General features: G+C 45.3%; 1 protein-coding gene across 3 annotated transcripts in view; it reads left to right on the plus strand.

Annotated features, from left to right (window-relative positions):
- Positions 1–909: 909 nt before the first annotated feature.
- dclk1a (doublecortin-like kinase 1a) overlaps positions 910–14607 on the plus strand; it is a gene marked incomplete at both ends in the record, with an annotated part of 262817 nt that continues 249119 nt past the window's right edge. For 2 of the 3 annotated variants that reach the window (XM_083642751.1, XM_083642752.1), the window contains 2 exons: positions 913–1273; positions 4207–4559. In XM_083642751.1, coding sequence (XP_083498877.1) covers positions 913–1273; positions 4207–4559 — 714 coding nt within the window. Of the gene's footprint in view, positions 1274–4206; positions 4560–14607 lie in introns of all 3 variants that reach the window. The other variant, XM_083642753.1, reaches the window with a different exon arrangement.

Below are 14607 nucleotides of genomic sequence, written 5' to 3' on the forward strand. Positions count from 1 at the left end.
ACACACACACACACACACAGGTGGCGGTGGAGCAGCATACCAGCTGGTCCGTACAACAAAGGGACGCGCAGGGGCAGGGGGGCTGGCTTCATTGCAGCCGGGGACACATTACCACCATCCAGTGTCAGCAAGGCGCACTGACTCAACTCTATTATCTACTGGGAAATAAAGAGACTCGGGTGACCGTCGAAGAAGCGCTAATTACGTAGGTAAGCTATAAGCCCACTGTCCTGTCAAAGTGCTATTTTATCAGTAGAAATCTATAACAGAGTGCTAGTTAAATTTGTTTAACTGTCTGTTTTCCGAATTGCCCCGTCACCGTCGTCAGAAGACACGTGGGGAGGTAGTTAAACTAAAACAATTGTTTTGAGCACACAGCATGCAGGGATCCATGCCCCGCTTTTTGCAGGAATATAATTAAACTCAAAGGAAATATATTTAATGTTTTAATATACTAGATAATTATACTAGATAATTTGCACGTCATTGCATGTTCAGGCTGCTGTTCGTCCGGCTGTGCGCAGCATCTGAATATTTATCGAGTTGAAAATAAATAGGCTATTGATTCGTGACTGTGGTGCGTGCTGCGCTCTCTCTCTCTGTCGTGTTGCGCTTGAGAAACACGGGGACAGACAGGCACATTGTTGTTGGACAGCGCGGGTCGTCATAGCTAGCCTATACTGCCCGGTGCTCGGCTTAAGAGCACTTAATCTGTCTTTAGGAGGTTATTTTGAGCCCCGTCCACCCGCACCAGACACCGTCCAAAACCCCTTGGTTGGTTTCTTCGTTTCGACACTTCTGCCTTTTGTTTACAAACAGTCCAACTTTTCACCACAGTTCTTTTTCCATTTGGTCTCCAGACAGCTAATAACATACAGCCGCAACGCAACGTTCCTCCTCCGTGGCAGCGAGATGGAGCTGGAACATTTCGACGAACGGGACAAGGGTCAGAGGCACAGCCGGGCCAGCGCCAAGATGAACGGGGTGCTCAGTCCGACACACAGCGCCCACTGCAGCCTGTACCGGACCCGCACCCTGAAGACCCTGAGCGCCGAGAAGAGGGCCAAGAAGGTGCGCTTCTACCGCAACGGAGACCGCTACTTCGACGGGCTAGTGTACGCCGTCTCCACAGACCGCTTCCGGACCTTTGACGCGCTGCTGGCGGACCTGACCCGCTGCCTGTCCGACAACCTCAACCTGCCGCAGGGCGTCCGCACCATCTACACCCTGGACGGCTCCAAAAAGATCAGCAGCACCGAACAGCTGGTGGAAGGTAGTGTGGCTGGCTAGCATCATCACACACCTGAGGGTTACAGTTCATGTGATTGACTATATCAGTGGTAAAGTGTGCACCACAGACACAGGGGTCCTTGATGAGGGGGTTCCTTCCAGGGGGTCCCCACAGCAAAAACAGCTCTGGGACAAAATCTGATCAAATCAAATGGGGGGGGGGGGGGGTTAATTTGTGTCAGTTTAGGGGTCCTTGACATGCAAAGTTTGAGAACCACTGGACGTATTGTTGAACAGTTAAATGTAGGTCTCTCTCTGTATCTCTTTCCCGCTCTCTCTCTCTCTCCCTAGACATATGGACTCATCAGCAGCCATACTGTTATCTAAACGGTGTCCTCATTTCTTACCTTGGATGAAAGTCTGTCTGTCTCTTGTCTCACTGACCTAATAAATAGCCTATCTGCTGGCTTTGCCTCTGATCTCCCTGCTGATCTTCCTATTGCATAATTGCCTTACTTTCAGAGTGAGAGAACACACCAGAGAGTATGACAAAATGTGAAGTGAATGAGCTGCAACTGTCTCTAAACAATAGACCCCATCTGCATGCACAGTCACCACCACCGTGCCATAAGAAGCAAATTTAGAAAACTCAGAAACAGTTGTTGCACTGTTTCTCATTCATTGATTTGAGGTCAAAGCACTGGTGCATCGTTACCACCTTTTAGTGGATCTACTAAAACAGAGCATCTGAACATGTTGTATGGTTTGCCTCAACAAGATATTTCTATGCACTGTAAGAATGGCTAATCTACTTAAACACTGTAGATTATTATCATGCCGATTATATCAATTATTTGAGTTACAGATGGCCATATCATCAGCATCACCCTCAGTGAGGCTTAGCTCTCTCGATCTGTTTTACTTTGGAACACATATTGATATGACCTCATGAGGCGTATGTGTTGTTGCCTGCGACTGCCTCATTTGTTGATATAGAATAGGCTGCAACCCCATATCAACCTAAGCTCCTTTATAAGGCGTTAATACATTTACTCTACTATCTCACTGCCACAATCAGGATATTTGGTTAAAGACCTGCTCAAGCTTTTACAGATGTTGCACAGAGAGCAAAGTAGCTAGTTTTTATGCAGCCAGTCTTATAGGATGAGTCTTTAAAGGCCGGGTTTTCCGTGGGGAATATGAATATATATTAAATCTCACGCCCCTAAGGTTTTAGAATCCGTTGAAATTTTTGAAATTGGTTGTTTACAGCCTGAGATATCACCAGAAATCCACTCTGTGTGTGGGGGGGGGGGGGGGTGGTGGGGGGGGGGGGTGCGGGGACTCGAAATACTACATTTCCCACAATGCACTGGGCTCGCGTGGCCTTCGTTTCCATGCCCACCCCTCAGGCGTTTGGCTGATATCAAACTCCAGTAGGTGGCGGTAATGCACATATATGTTTGCCAACCGCCATAAAACTCAAAGAAGAAGAAGACATGGAGAGAAGACATGGAGAGAAGAAGAAATAAATCGAAAATAAATCGAAAATCAATTGCCTCCAAATTGCACCAAATGTAAACGGTAGTATATATGTCGGGAGATGTCTTCATAAAAAAAAATTCATGCATTTTAAGGCATTTTCGTAGGAGTTACGCGCATCTGATGTTGTAACTATTTTCTGTAAAAATGTGTAAAAACGGGTACATTGCTCAGCGTTGATTTCGTTACTTCAACCCACCTACTACTAGATGTAAAATTTGACGAGCTTTCCAATGCCGCCAGTCCCGTGTCGATTAGTGCTTCCGTTCCCGAGATAATGGTCTCTTTGCAAGGAACTATGGGAAGCTAATATTAGCTACAGCAGGCTAGGCGGTTGACAAGATGGCTGCGTTTTTGTTTTGGTCAAGGCCTCTGAAGGGGCGTGGAGGACCTCTAGAGGCGGGACCATGGCCAACAACAGTTGTAGTTCATAGGTGCACGACTTCCGCAAGGCGGACTTAGGCCAGATGACGCGAAACGCGTCGGCTGGCCCAAAAAATATGTGAGAGATGCTTGATATCTCTGGCAGTGAATATCCAATTTCAAAAATTTCAACGGATTCGAAAACCTTAGGGGCGTGAGATTTAATATATATTCATATTCCCCACGGAAAACCCATCCTTTAATAACAGTCAGAAGGCAGTCAACACATTTGATATCTCATTACTCCATGTTCTTTCTCATCTCTCTATTCTTCCATTTTTTCACCATCTGCTACCCTTTTTCTCTCCATACAGGCCACTGTATTCTTATTGTTTTTTCTTTGTTGTTGTGATTCCCAAAGCTCAACTCAATCATTCAGATATTCCTGTAGATCAGAGGTTCTCAAATGTTTTTCAGCCAAGGACCCCTTACAAGATAGAAAATATACCGGGGACCCCCTCATTCTGATTTGTGATTTTGGGCTAAGCTTAATTGTTTCCACGGTAACGTGCTCGACTTTTAATTTGATAGGTTTGTTATTAGAATGTAATCCATGAACCATTTTAGATTTAAAGCATAAACTATTTTCGTTGAACTATGAAGATTTTGCAAAAAAATATATACATTTTTTTTTTACATTACGTCATTTAGCAGACGCTTTTGTTTTGTCCAAAGCGACTTACAATATCACAATTTGTCAACAGTACAGAAAACCACTATGCAACACAATCAATGACAGCCAAGATATTTTGATAGACTAGCACCATGTAGGAAGTAGTTTGAGAAGGAATAAGTAACATGTAGCATTTTGTTTTATATTTATTTTTTATTTTTTATTTATTTTTTTACCTGAAAACTTTTCGCGGACCCCCTGGCAAAGTGCCACGGACCCCTGGGGGTCCGCGGACCCCCATTTGAGAACCACTGCTGTAGATAACGTCTCCTTCTTCTTTTCCCTTCCTCCTCCTCTCCTCTCCTCTTCCCCCCCCCTCCTCCATACCACGTCTTCAGGGGAAAGCTACGTCTGCAGCTCCATTGAGGCCTATAAGAAACTGGACTACACGAAAAACGTCAACCCCAACTGGTCGGTGAATGTGAAGGCGCCAGCGGCAGCCTCCCGCGGGCTCCTGTCCCTGGGCAGCGCCATCGCCGGAGCCCTAGAGAGCCGTGAAATCATCAAGGACTTTGTACGGCCAAAGCTCGTGACGGTGGTGCGGAGCGGCGTCAAGCCCCGCAAAGCGGTGAGGATCCTGCTGAACAGGAAGACGGCCCATTCCTACGAACAGGTCCTGACTGACATCACTGATGCCATCAAACTAGATTGTGGAGTCGTTAAGAAGATCTATACGCTGGAGGGCAAACTGGTAAGGAGCTGTCGCGGTGGGTCCTCTTCGCGACTTGCACGGAATGTTTGTGTTTTTGTTGTGGTAGCCATCTTCATGCCCGAACGCAATGTAAGTCTATGGGAGGACTGTTTAAAAACCATGCCCTCTTTGAACATAACTACTCTTTCATACTTTAAGCTAGACACTCCATTCAAACTTGAAATGGGTCACCACTTTTAGTACTTTATTACTCTTGTTCAGCGTTTTGTTACCTTTTGTACTTTTTGAGAAATCACAGTTTACGTTTTATACTTTTTCCAACCTTTATAATGGGAAATGATGGAGCCAAGCTAGATCAGTGATGTGGTAATTCACTGACCGCACTTTTTACAAAATTCACACATTTTAAAAATGTCACAGTTCACACAACTTTAACACTACATAGATAGATTTGACATGATGAAACCCTTCAGCTACTTCTGCTCTCACTCACAATGTCAAATATAAGCGATGCAATGTCTCGTTTTTGAGATATTGATGTTCACTTTGTTTGACTGACTCTAGTGTTAATCCAATCTATTTCCAATTGCACAGCAAATCAAAACGTTTAAATGAGATATTAACTGTGCTCCATTTCTCTTTGATGAGCCTTTTCTGAATGAAGAGCTGTAGTGTGGGGACTCCCTATAGGCTTGGAGAGAGAGAGTGATGCAGAGACATAGAGGGAGACGAGGAGAAGGTAAAGATGACACAGGTCTGTGAATGGGCTGTGTAGTGATGTGTGCAGAGCAGCGCCTCAGTCTGAAGGCAGAAATAACTGGGAGGCACAGCCCCAACCATTCAGATGATCCCTCTCTCCGCTGAAGAACACACTATAACACTATAAAAAGAATTCACTCTAAAACATACATGCCACGCACGCACACACGCGCACACACACACACACACACACACACACACACACACACACACACACACACACACACGTTCACGCTCCACTACCACCATAAAATCAGGTGAAAATGGCACTAAAACATATCTTTCTCTCTGGTAGCAAGTGTGTGTGTGTGTGTGTGCGCGCGCGCGGTGTTACCGGTGTTACACGGTAACACGGTAGTGGGGCATACATACACTGATTACATAACATGCACGCCGGTAACACCTTTTGTTTTTATGGAGAAAGAAATTAAAATAAAACTGCAGTTTCCGCGTGTGCCGGGATAAATTACAAGCGCTCCCTCTGGGCTGTAGTGTGGCCCCGCTGTTATGGTTAGACCAGCAACTAACGTTGGTTAACGCTACATCTTATGAACACAAATTATGCCCTCCTCATACACATGTGGGTAAGACCCTTAGCTAAGCCTGTGTGTGCATGCTGTTGTCACTGCGGGCCATCTCTGGAAATGTGCTTTTTTTTTACCACAGCAAAAAGTCGATGCTAACTTAGCATCATTGCTAGCGGGAGGGAGGACTTACCCAGCATACAGTCATTGCCTGCTTACTGCTGCTTGCTGGTTATGTTAATCCTATGCCAGAAAAAGTCTCCAGATGTGTCGCTAACATTAGTTTCTTTTGAGAAAGATTGTCTCCACGGGCGTCTGAAAAGTTGTCTCGAGGCAGATGCAGCCAGTGTTGTGACTGTGAGCCTCCATGCTAACGTTAGTACGTTACACAGCAGCAGGGAGGGGCTGACTTAGACTGACTGGAGGGTTAAAGCATAGACTCTTGCTTACTTTAAAACTTTTATTATCAACATACATATAACGTAACGTTCGCTCTAGCTGCTGTTATCATGAGGATATCCGACTGGTGTCTCACTGTTATTGTTCCCCGGAACAACATGCACTAGTACGAACTAACAATCCTTTTGTTACAGAGCTTGTTTTTTTTACCTTTCTTTTTACGTTATCACCATTAACACCGGTGTTGTCACGTGTTGTCACGTGTTTATTACCCGGTGGGAAAATGTCCACACCGTGGCATCCCTAGTTACAGTACAGCGAAATGAATGCGTGACAGACTTTAGCTCTCTGGGGCCCTATCTTCGCAAAATCGGTAATTTAGCGATTGTGCTCGTTTAACGCCGTGCGCAATGCAAATTGGGGGCGGGCACAAGCGCATGCCTGTTATAATTGTACTGGGCATAGGCGTGCCACATGCCAAAGCAGGCGTTTCAGTGCTAAAATGTGGGGATAGATGGCAGTATCCTATCGTCAGCAGCGCGCAATTACTTTGCGCTAAGAACTTTGAAAAGGACCTTTTAGCGATAAAACGCTCGCTGCGCTTGAGTGCACCATAATCTCCGCGCAGCGCAGAGACGTCAACTCATTACGCACAGACATGCCACGCCAGGACATCAAATTCTGCTGCTACAATTGGGTAACCAGCAGATTATTCGGTGAGGCAATCAACTATAACTGAGAAACTTTTATCAAATTGCAAGGAGGGGTTATGGTAAATGAATTGAGAAAACTTGTACATTATAGCCTACTTGCAATAGGCTATTCACCTTCACCTGCTATAACCCGGAGGGTCGTTGGCACCACAGCCGATCTGTCACAAGCTCTCTCCATCTCTCTGTCCTCGGCACGAGTCGAGTTTTAATTGAGTCCACTGTAAATCCTCCAATCTTTTCTTTTGTCTCCGCTGTTTACCCGCTGCAAACACATTTCTATTGTCCCACCCCCAGTCAACAAAATAAGCCGAATTGCATCAAAACTCAGATGTTTGTAACAGGTATGTGATGTGATGGTGTCGTTATGAGATAGGGATAATATATACAGTCAATAGGCCTACACCTATCCAAATTACACATGGGGAGAATTACAGCATGACTCACACAAACTGTATTACAGGGACTGCAAGACGGGAATCTGATTGATGTAACGCCCAGGCATTGCCAGACCACACCTGTGAATAATTCTAACACCTGTGAATAATTCTGGTGGTTAACACCGCCCAAATCCCGTTTGCGCCGTGCATAAAGGATTTGGCACACCTCTAATCTGCGTTTGCGCCCGTTGTTGTGACGAGTTATGCTCCCCCGCGTGTAGGCTAATTGCATTTTTGGTCTGTTTTAACTTAAAAACAGGGAGGTCACATGACGTCTACCCAAACAATTATATAATTTTTAAACAGTTATGTTTCTGTATAAATCATTACAATAATGTTCCCGTGAGGTGGGGATGCGTTTAGCTGCTACTGGGCGGGGGTGCAAAACTTGGCATAACACCTGGACAGCGGACTGAAATCTTCCCTGCCTTAAGGCACGCGCAAACAGGTGAGCAAGCGCAAATAGGGGATATCGCCTGAACCAAGATAGAGCCCCTAGTAAGGATGTTAATTTTGAACAATTTCCATAATCGAAAATCGGGAAAATTAATGATCAATTATCGATTATCGATAGCGTAATAATAATAATTATATATATATATATATATATATATATATATATATATATATTATATATTTTTTTTACTCTGGTCTGGTAATAACGTTGCGCGTTCTCGGCCAGCTATAATGGCGATGCCGCTGTGTAGTAAAAATATCAGACACTAGCGCTGTGGCCAGGTAAACAAACATGTTTATTCATTTCATTTATTTATTAAGGACTGCACAACAAGTCGGCAGAATTTGCTTTCGGTACAGCAATTGTTAGCACATGAATATAGTGTCAGCATGAGACATTACAGTACATAGACAGACATATGACAACATAAATACAGAACATTCAACATATACATTGCTGGAGAGGTATGCAGAGAGGTATGCAGTGAGTGAGTGAGTGAGTCAGGGGTGAGTGGAGTTTAGAAACCTGATGGCAGTGGGGAAAAAACTGTTTTTGAAACGTGTTGTTTTGGTGGGGAGTGATCTGAAGCGCCGTCCAGAGGGCAACAGTTGGAACAGGTGATTGGCTGGGTGAGATGGGTCAGAAGCTATTTTTTGTGCTCGTGTGATTGTCCGTTTATGATAGAGAGTGTCTAGTGATGGGAGTGGGGTACCTATAATTTTTGAAGCTTTTTTTATTATTCGTTGGAGTTTGTTTCGTGAGTTACTGTCCAGGTTGCCGTACCAGATGGTTATGGATGAGGTGAGGATGCTTTCTAGTATGGCTGTATAAAACTGGAGGAGTAGATTGGATTTTACCTTGAATTTTTTGAGCTGCCGGAGGTGAAAAAGTCTTTGATTGGCCTTTTTGATTATGTGACCGGTGTTATTGTCCCATTTGAGTGTGTTGCTGATGTGGGTGCCCAGGAATTTGTATGTGTCTGTGGTGGTTATGGGTTGACCGGAGATGTGGAGGGGTGTCTTGGGGGGTGGATTCCGTCTGAAGTCTGTGATGAGTTCTTTGGTTTTGGAGGTGTTGAGTTGTAGGTTGTTGTCCTGGCACCAAGTGACCGCTTGGGCCACTTGGTTCCGGTAGTGATCTTCATTATTGTTGGTGATGAGTCCAGTTATGGTGGTGTCGTCTGCATATTTGAAAAATGAAACTGAGCTGTGGTGGGATGTAAGGAGGTTGGTGTAGATGGAGAAGAGCCAGGGGGAAAAGACACAGCCCTGGGGGGCACCAGTACTGAGGGTCAGAGGGGAGGACAGGAGGCTGCCTATCCTGACCCTCTGACGCCTCTGCCACAGGAAGCTTCTAATCAGATAGCAGAGGGAGAGGGGAATGTTCATGTCTGTCATTTTTTGGAAAAGTTTGACCGGGTCTATTGTGTTGAAAGCGGAACTGAAATCTATGAAAAGGGTGCGGATGTAGGTGTTGGGTGAGTCTAGGTGTTGTAGTGAACTGTGCAGGGCTAAGTTGACAGCATCTTCAACTGATCTGTTGGGGCGGTATGCAAATTGATGAGTGTCCAGCAGGGGGGAGGTGAGTTGTTTCAGGTGGGAGAGGGTGATGCGTTCGAATGATTTTATGATAACAGAGGTGAGTGTGATGGGGCGGTAGTCGTTGAGGCAGGTGATTTTATTGGATTTGGGTACTGGGATGATGATAGAAACCTTGGCACAGTCCGGAACAGTACAGTGGTGTAGCATGGAGTTGAATAGTCTGGTGAATGGGGGGGCGAGTTGCTCTGCACAGTGGTACAGAGTAGCTGGGCTGACATTGTCGGGCCCAGCAGCTTTCCTTCTATCTATTTTTTGGAATTGCCTTCTCACCTCCTCCTCCGTGATGACAAATGGGGGGGGGGGGAGAGGACTGGGGGGTGAGTACGGGGGCACTGGAGACTGTTCAAAACGGGTGTAAAAAGTATTTAATTTGTCAGGAAGTTGGGGATCAGAACTGGATATGGGTGGGGATTTTTTATTAATATTGGTCATGTTTTTTAATTTTTTCCAGACTGTTTTGGTGTTGTTGGGTGTGATCTGATTTTCTAAGTGTTTTCCATATGCTGATTTTGCTTTCCTGATGGCTGATCTGAGTTGTGAATTTGCAATGTTGTATTGATCTTTATTACCGCTGTTGTATGCTGTGCTCTTCTTGTTGCATGTTACATGTCAGGTTACATGATGTAAGGCAATCGGCATCTTCCAGCTTAGCTGACAGCACAAGAGTCAAATCAACAGGCCTGAGCCTCACTGAGGTCCGCAGACCGCTGGGTGTGTTTGTTTGTGTCCCCGGCGCAAGCCGGTGTGAATTCCCCATGTTTAAAACAGTTTTGTTGGCACAAAGGCCCGTGCCCAGCCAGAAAACTAGAGACTATAAGCTCCACCTCACGTTAGTCGGCTGTGCAATGGAGTGGGGCGAGGAGGAACGAATTCCACCCAAACCTAGTCCGAAAAAAATATATATACCGTAAATTCCGGACTATAAGCCGCACCTTTTTTCCCGTTTTTTGGCCTTTTTTGGCCCCTGCGGCTTATATAACGGTGCGGCTTATCTATTGATTAAAAAAAAAAAAAAAAAAAAAATCTCTCTTTTTTAGCACTCTTTCTAACTATAAATCCTATATAACTATAATAAGTTTTAATTTCCTCTCTTGGCCTCTTTTCACCACACTGTATGACACTGTATGACACTGTGTGCACTGTAAAAAACAACACAGGTGGTGTTGTGTTATGTTGTTTTGTTGAAATGTTAATAAATGGGAGCTTCCTCTACAATCCCCTCTGTGCATGAACCCTTACATATGGTAATTAAACATTAAAACACAAAAAAAAAAAAAAAAAAAAAAAAAAACCATTAACACATTCACTGCCAACAACGTATGAACACGTTTTCAGAATCCAGCTGTTCCCTGCCAACAACGTGTTTACACGTTTTTGGCATCGATTTTTTTTTTTTGACGGTGGGTTGTGCATCTAAGCCTTTTACATCTCTTATATAATTATTGGAGCCACCGAACGTTTACAACCCATTCCACCGACCCACTAAGTGGCAACAGTGCTCTCCTGGCTAGAGAAAGGAAAGCATTTTTTTAACTTGTCAAGCCATTCTCAGCCCAGCCATTCTCCTTTTCGCGCTGATTGCTGGCGATGCGGGATTGCAAATTTACATAATAGATTCAGCCGATCTACTATGATCGGGTGATAGATTACAGGTGGAGGAACACACTTTGAAACACGCAGCATAAATATGACCAGAATCGCAAAAGCTTCTCTCAACCAAAACTCCAAACGAGCGAGTCCATCCCGACTTCCTCAAACAGCGGCCCAGACATGCAGGCACAGGAGAGCAGCAAAGCACTGACTGGTGACAAGCTTGTCCGCCCACGGAGGGCGGAGTTGAAGCAACTCGAGAGGGAGGGAGAGAGAGAGAGAGAGAGAGAGAGAGAGAGAGGGAGGGAGAGCGAGAGGGAGGGAGAGAGAGAGAGAGAGCGAGAGGGGGAGGGAGAGAGAGAGAGAGAGAGCCAAAAATGAATGGTTAAAGTGACAGTTCCATCCAATTTCACAAAAAGCCGTTTATCTCTGAATATTCTTTTTCACGCTAAAACCATGCTGTATTCAACTGCTAATGCTTACATAACTACTAACTCTACAAACTAACTCTTTTAGACAGAGAAAGTACACATTCTATTAGTACTTTTGAGATATTGTATGTTCACAAACTCCAAGCTGAAACGAATCCTCGGCTCTTATAAAATGAGCCATAATCCTCAAAAAACGGCTTGGCAGAAGCTACCTACAGCAAAAAAAAACGTCTGGCAGTCAATGTGTTAAAACACCCGCGGCTTATAGTCCGGTGCAGCTTATATAAGAAAAAAATAGTCAACTTTGAAGGTGCGGCTTATACACCGGTGCGCCTTATAGTCCGGAATTTACGGTATATAATAAAAAGAAAATAATAATAATAATAATAATAATAATAATAATAATAATAATAATAATCGATCAAAATTCCACATGATCGAATCAATTCCTTAACGATCAATTATCGATTTTCGATCATTGATGAACATCCCTAGCCCCTAGTCTCTTACTGCTCTTCTGCAGCTCTCATGCTATCTCCCATCTTTCTGTCACGCTGTCTCTCTAGCTGTCTGTCAGTCCCCCCCCCTCTAGGTCATGTCATACAGTAGCTCCAAGTTATTGAACGTAGCGACAGTGAACCACTTTCCTCCTGAGGGTGTCATTGATACTGTTATTTTCACCGTGTTTGACAGCAAGGGCAGCCGCCTGCCATTTTATGTCCTACAAAATGCTCATTGTTGCCCAGTGGGTTTTGCATACCTAATTGACACTTCAGCACAGATAGGGCTGTGAATCTTCACTGGCCTCATGATTTGATTCGATTCCGATTCAGAGGGCTACGATTCGTTTCGATTACGATTATCGATGCATCTCGATGTATCTTCAATCGATGCATCACTTTTTTCCCCAATACATGATTTATTTTTTCTCACTTTATTTTTTCTCACTGTGTGGCTACTTTTAAAATAAAAGTGCATTTGGAATTGCATTGTATTAATAAATATAACAACAAATAAACAACTGCATGTACTTCCATTATATTTTATTCGATTATTAAAAAAGAAAAAAAAAAAAATCTGATCTGATCTGATCCAAAGTTAGATCAGATCTGATCCACAGTTAGAGCAGATTTCCTGATCTGATCCACAGTTAGCTCAGATCTGATCCACAGTTAGAGCAGATTTCCTGATCTGATCCACGGTTAGATCAGCGTGGAAAATCCCCAGATCAGGTTTTCCTAGAGAAACCTCCTGTTGGGGATTAAGCTCATGCTTTAGCACAATGCTAGTAACTAGCTCTATGTTGTTGGTTACTGTTATCTTGTCTGTCTTGGAGATGACAGAATGATTGCTACTCTCCCCCAGTTCATCCTACTGCGATTGGAAGTAGACTATTATGGGTATGCTATTTTTAGATGTAGCATTGACTGGGTCCGTAGGCATGGCAACACGCACGCACACTGCCAGCTGGGCTGGGTGCAGAACCCACTCTTTGCTTCATGTGTGTGTGAGTGTGAGAGTGTGAGTGTGTGTGTGTGTGTGTGTGTGTGTGTGTGTGTGTGTGTGTGTGTGTCCGTGTGTGTGTCTGCACGTGTGTGTGTGTGTGTGTATGAGTGAGAGAGAGAGAGAGAATGTGTGTGTGTGTGTGTGTGTGTGTGTGTGTGTGTGTGAGAGTGTTTGTGTTTGTGATTATGTAATTAAGAGAACCGTGAAAGGGAGAAAGAGAGATTCTGAAGCAGGAAGGGACTGAATGCAGATTGGGGTTGGCACTTGGCACCCAGGATACACAGACATTTTCAACCAGTCTCTCTCCCTCCGACGCGTTCCCTCCTGCTTCAAAGCAGCGACAATCATCCCCATCCCCAAGCAGCAGAAAGTGACCAGCCTCAACGACTGGCGCCCAATAGCCCTCACGCCAATAGCCAGCAAGTGCTTCGAAAAGCTGGTCATATCAAAGATCCGCCCCACACTCCCCCTGGACCACGACCCGCTACAATTCGCATACCGCCCCAACAGGAGCACAGCGGATGCAGTAGCACACGTGCTCCACACTGCCCTGTCCCACCTGGAGGGGAAGGACACCTACGTAAGAATGCTGTTCGTGGACTACAGCTCAGCATTCAACACCATAGTACCCTCCAGGCTGGTATGCAAGCTCAAGGACCTGGGACTTAACACAGCAATGTGCGACTGGATCCTGGATTTCCTGACAGACCGCCGCCAGGTGGTGAGGGTGGGCAACCTCACCTCCTCCCCACTGACCATCAACATAGGAGCGCCCCAGGGGTGCGTCTCCAGCCCCTTCTGGTACGACCTCTACACCCACAACTGCGTGGCGACTCAAACCTCTAACACCATCGTGAAGTTTGCAGACGACACAGCAGTCGTGGGGCTGATCTCGGGGAGCGACGAGACGGCCTACAGAGAGGAGGTGGGGGCCCTGGAACAATGGTGCCAGGACAACCACCTCTCTCTGAACGTCTCCAAGACCAATGAGATCATTGTAGACTACAGGAGGGGGGGGGGGCGCACACCCCCCAATCACCATCAACGGCACAGTGGTGGAAAGGGTGGACAGCTTCAAGTACCTCGGAGTCAATATCCACCAGGACCTGACTTGGGCCGGCCACACCGCCACTGTTGTCAAAAAGGCCCAACAGCGAATACACGGACTCAAGCGCCTGAAGAAATTTGGGCTAAGGAAAGAAATCCTCAGGGACTTCTACAGAGGCACCATTGAAAGCCTGCTGACTGGCGGCTTCACCACCTGGTACGGGAACTGTACCACCATGGACCGCAGGGCGCTACGGAGAGTGAGACACGCGGCCCAGCACGTAACACGATGTGAGTTGCCAGATCTGCATGAACTGTATAAACAGCGGAGGTCCCTGAAGATCATCAAAGACACAAACCATCCCCACAACAGCCTGTTCTCCCTGTTACCCTCAGGAGAAGATACAGGGTTCCGAAAGCACGCACAAATCGCTTGAGGAACAGTTTCTTCCCGCAGGCCACGAGACTCCTTAACATACACAAATAGTGTAGTAGCCGTACTGTACCGTACTGTAGCTGCTACCATTACGTATGTCTAATGTTTAATTGTATGTTTAATAAGGAATATGCTATTTGCACCTGTATGTCAAATACGCCGAATTTAAAACGCTGAGTTTAATTGT

Source organism: Poromitra crassiceps, assembly GCF_964638095.1.
Source record: "Poromitra crassiceps genome assembly, chromosome: 1".
Classification (NCBI taxonomy): domain Eukaryota; kingdom Metazoa; phylum Chordata; class Actinopteri; order Beryciformes; family Melamphaidae; genus Poromitra; species Poromitra crassiceps.